Source organism: Microtus ochrogaster, chromosome 5 (genome assembly GCF_000317375.1).
Source record: "Microtus ochrogaster isolate Prairie Vole_2 chromosome 5, MicOch1.0, whole genome shotgun sequence".
Lineage (NCBI taxonomy): Eukaryota > Metazoa > Chordata > Mammalia > Rodentia > Cricetidae > Microtus > Microtus ochrogaster.
In genome coordinates this window covers 93994866-93999161 of record NC_022012.1, presented here as the reverse complement: position 1 = coordinate 93999161, position 4296 = coordinate 93994866, and the positions used below count along the sequence as shown (strand labels likewise).

Below are 4296 nucleotides of genomic sequence, written 5' to 3'. Positions count from 1 at the left end.
CCCTAGCTCGTCATCTCTGAACAGCGGCATGCTGTCCCCACCCTAGCTCGTCATCTCTGAACAGCGGCATGCTGTCCCCACCCTAGCTCGTCATTCTGGAGACACAAGTCAACATGGTTGTGCCACAGGCCCAAGTCATCTGTCATTCCCTCCCAGAGACCCCACAGGGTCACAGGTGTTGTGGCCCTGAAGTGTGGGTGGCTTGTCACCACAGAGGAACCCAGCCTCACCTGAGTTACTTACCAGACACAGCTAAGAAGCCGTGTCATAGCAAGAGAAGGCTGGAGAAAACTGCTAAGCCGGAGGGCATGTCTTGTTCATGGCCTTCAAACCATGCAAGCATAGACAAAGTACAGCCTTCCCAACTGGGCTTCAGGTCAAGAGGAAAGACAGCAACCTGGGCCTAAACCCTGGGGGAACAGGAATGTTCTAGGCACTCTGACTGCTGTCTGACACCCATAGCTTACAGCCTAGAGCCCTGTGTGGAAGTGGCACCCTGAGGGACAAAGGGTAAAGGAGAAAGGAACATAACAGGATCCTCCCAAGAAGCCCATTCATGGCTGGGCAGTGGTGGCGCACGCCTTTAATCCCAGCACTTGGGAGGCAGAGGCAGGCAGATCTCTGAGTTCAAGGCCAGTCTGGTCTACAGAGTGAGTAGACCAGGACAGCCAGGGCTACACAGAGAAACCCTGTCTTGAAAACCAAACAGCAAAAGCAGCAGCCCCTCACGTCATGGCTTGTTTCGAGTCTTAGGGTTTCCTGAGACAGGGCAGGCTGGCTTTGAACTCCTAGCCCTCTTGTTTCTGCCCCCAAGAGTGTGTGTTACAGGCACACTCTGCCGCATCTAATTGTGTCTTGAAGCAGGAGACCCTCACCTGCAGCCTCCCTACCAGGCCTCCAGGTCTGTCTGAGGCACTCTGCGCCCGAGGGCAGGGTGACAGATCACAGCTGTGGAGACCCACGTCTCCAGGATTCCACCAAGTAGAGCGTGAGTGACTGGGAATACCTGTGAGGTCCCCAGCTTTCAATGTGCCAGAGGGCTGAGCTGGTGAATGAGATGGGCAGGCTCTGCTGACTCCAGGACTGTGGCCCCGGAGTCTCATGGGTGCTGCCTTGGGGTCACCACATCAGATACCAGAACTTCAGGACTTTGGGGCCTTTCTGTATGTGATCAAAGTCCCAGATGCAATGGGGACCCATTTCATCCAAGCCTTGAGTGGTAATGGTGGGCCCCTGTGAGTGCCCTAAATACCCACGGGGCTGTGTGCTGAGATATTGGGACACCTGCAATGCCCACTCAGGCAGCAACACAAAGAAGAGGCTGGGCCAAAGGCCAGGAGCACTACTGAATTTATTCCCCTTTGATCCCCCTTGAATGCCTACTGTCCCCACCCTGGGACCATGAGGTGTCATATACAACCAGACTTCAAAGCTCTACACACCTGTCTAGCCTTTGCACCACCTAGACCTGTGAGGGGACATGGAGGTGGTCATCCCTGGGTTCAGACCACACCAGGTCTCCATGGAGACGCCCTATCAACTGCTCCAAGACCAGAGTGTCTTGTATCACTTCAGAGAAGCAGGCCCAGGACTAGACCTACCAAGTCCAGCTGGGCAAGAGCCCCAGCAAATGTTCCCAGAAGTGATGGTTGCCAAGGTTGTCTCTTGGGTGGGCCTTGGAAGTTCCCATCCTGCTCCAGTTCCTTCATGCCAACGTTCAGTGACTTGGCCATCTTTTTAAAAGTGTAGAAGCTGGCTAGACATGAACCCCAATTCTATGGCATCAAGAAGCACAGGGAACCCCACATGGGTAGGGTGATGTGTGTAGCACCAGGCACACAGCAGCCTAGGGGACAGAGGGCTGTGTCCACCTTCTGCACGGCAACCATCACTCAGTACCCAGGACCTGTCTGGCCCCCTGGGGAAGGGGGAAGGGTGTGGGAAACTCAACTCCTGGGACAGGGCTTCATTCCCAATCCCTACCCTTCAGATTGCTGCTTCCTGAAGAATGGACAGACAGACCTGGGTCCTAGCCCGATGAAGGCCACAAGGCCAGCAACTGACAAGAAGGGTGGGGACCCCTTGAGGTGGTCAGCTTTTTTTCTTCTTTGAAAATGTGAGCCAGCTCTGCAGAACTGCCAGGCACTGGGGCCAAAGGTTAGAAATAGTGAGGGGCAGGAAAGGGGTCCCTGAGGACATCGTGGAAGCCCAGAGATCAAAGGGAAGAACAGCTAAACTAAAGGAGCTGGAAGCCCCGACCTTGGGCAGTGAGGCCGGAGACTTCACCCGGGTGGGGTCCCTACCTGTCTGCCCCGAGGACACAGAGAGACCAGAGGCTACGCTTGCAGCCCGACTCTCCAGGCTGGGGGAACAGTGCCTACACGGGGAGCCTGACCACTCAGACCTTCCTAGCCCAGAGAGCAGAATCAGGAGGGTGCCTTGGGCCTGCCCACACCTGTACAGAATAAAGTGCTTCGTTTATTGATGATTAAAATGTCCCCAGCCCTCTGTCCCAATGCCATGGGCCTCTGAGGTCGGAGGGGTGTGGCACCCTCCGCCGGTGACCGGCGGGCACAGGCCTCTTCCCAGTGCGCCCATGCTGGGAAGGGAAGGCGGTGATGGGGAGGATAAGGTGCAGAGTGTAAGGAACAGAAGCTTATGAACAGAGGGAGATCGGGACGAGGAACCGCAGCTTATGGAAACTCTCTCCCATCCAAACGCAGGAATAAGGACATTAAATGACAACAGAGAAGGGTCACCTATTAGTGCCTGCCTCACAAGGGCAAGCACTGGGCACTGGCTGAGCTCCCTGCTCCCACTGGCTTCTCTCCCTGGCTGAACTGCAGCACACCAGACAGTGCCGAGTGCAGGAGGGACCAGGAGCCAGCCAGAGGCCCCAGGAGAAGAGAGGCCTCATGTGGGCCTCTGGGGAGCAGACACAGATGCATGTGTCTCCTGGTGGGAGAGTCCAGCCAGGCAGGCTGGTAAGGGACAGGGGTGCCCTGTGGACAGCTCCCTGTCCCTTGACCCACAGATAGCACCTTGAAACCCTGAACTGCTTGCCTGAGGCTCCTGGGGGGCCCACCCCTGGCATCTCATTCTCCTGCAGGACCCCTGGAAGCTGGGGCTGGGGATTTAGCTTCTCCATCCCCTGAAGGCTTGGTCCCCAGCACCTGGGGAGGTTCCTTCCAGGATTTGGGGCTCTTTAAAAGTCCAGCACAGGCTGAGGATCCCTGAACCTGCCTGGCAGGGATGTGACTAGGAAAAGGAACCCATGGGGGCCAGCCCCCACCTGCTCCACTCTGTACCACACAGAGGGGGTCTGCAGCCTTTATCTCCTGCCTCTCCCCTACCCTGCCAGGCCTCCCTGGCTACAGGCCTCCTGGGGGGGTCTGGTCTACAACTCCTTCAACAGGGGTGCACCCAAATTCTCCCCAAAACCTCCCATTCTAGGGAGTAAGTTAGGGGCACAGGGAAGCTGGGGTGAGCAGGTGAGGCTGACCCAGGCCCTGCCTGGCTCCTGGCCTGCATCTGCTGCCTCTAGCACCCCTCACCTGGAGGGGTGTGGCCAACCAGTCCCCCTCTGTTCCTTTACTCCCAAAGATAAGGAGTAGAACTTGCAAAGAGCTGCAGAAGGGGGCTCCCAGCATGTACCAGGGGTATCCAGCCGCAGCACAGCCCCCAGCCTGTGTTTCTGCTGTCCCTGGCCAGGAGGGACTGTGCTGGGTGTCAGTTGGTGTCCAGCCTGGGAGCTGCAGTGGGGAAGAGAGGGGCTGTAGGCTGCAGGTGTGCGGTGGGCAGGGTGGCGGGGTCGCTGGGCAGTGGGTGGCTGACACGGAAACATTTCTCCTTGTGTGCCTTCAGCATGTTGGAGAAGCGGAAGCGCTGGCCACACACGTCGCACGGGTAGGGCTTCTCTCCCGTGTGCGTGCGCCGGTGCCGCTTCATGTTGGGCCGGCTGGTGAAGCTCTTGCCACAGATCTCACAGATGTATGGCTTCTCCCCTGTGGTTGGAGGGGCAGCAGGAGTGTTACGGCCAGCCCTAGCTCCCCTGGCACCCCATCCTGCCCAACTCGGGGACAAGGGGACCCAGAGGTGAACTGAGGCCTGGCGGGAGGGCGCGCACCTGTGTGTGTCTTCATGTGCTCGTCGAAGTACTGCTTCATGTTGAAGTCCTTGCCGCACCACTGGCACATGAACTGCTTGTGACCGATGTGGATGCTCATGTGTGAGCGCAGCTGGTACTTGTACTGGAAGCGTTCATTGCAGTTCTGCGGGGAGGGGAAGAGCTGCAGA

General features: G+C 57.6%; 1 protein-coding gene across 1 annotated transcript in view; it reads right to left on the bottom strand.

The window, feature by feature from the left end:
- Nucleotides 1–1314: 1314 nt before the first annotated feature.
- Nucleotides 1315–4296, bottom strand: part of Zbtb47 (zinc finger and BTB domain containing 47) — a 9757-nt gene continuing 6775 nt past the window's right edge. The window contains exons 5-6 of the mRNA XM_005348129.2: nucleotides 4127–4271; nucleotides 1315–4004 (exon numbers count right to left, since the gene is read on the bottom strand). Of these exons, the coding sequence (XP_005348186.1) occupies nucleotides 3730–4004; nucleotides 4127–4271 (420 nt within the window). The 3' untranslated portion in view covers nucleotides 1315–3729. The remainder of the gene's footprint in view (nucleotides 4005–4126; nucleotides 4272–4296) is intronic.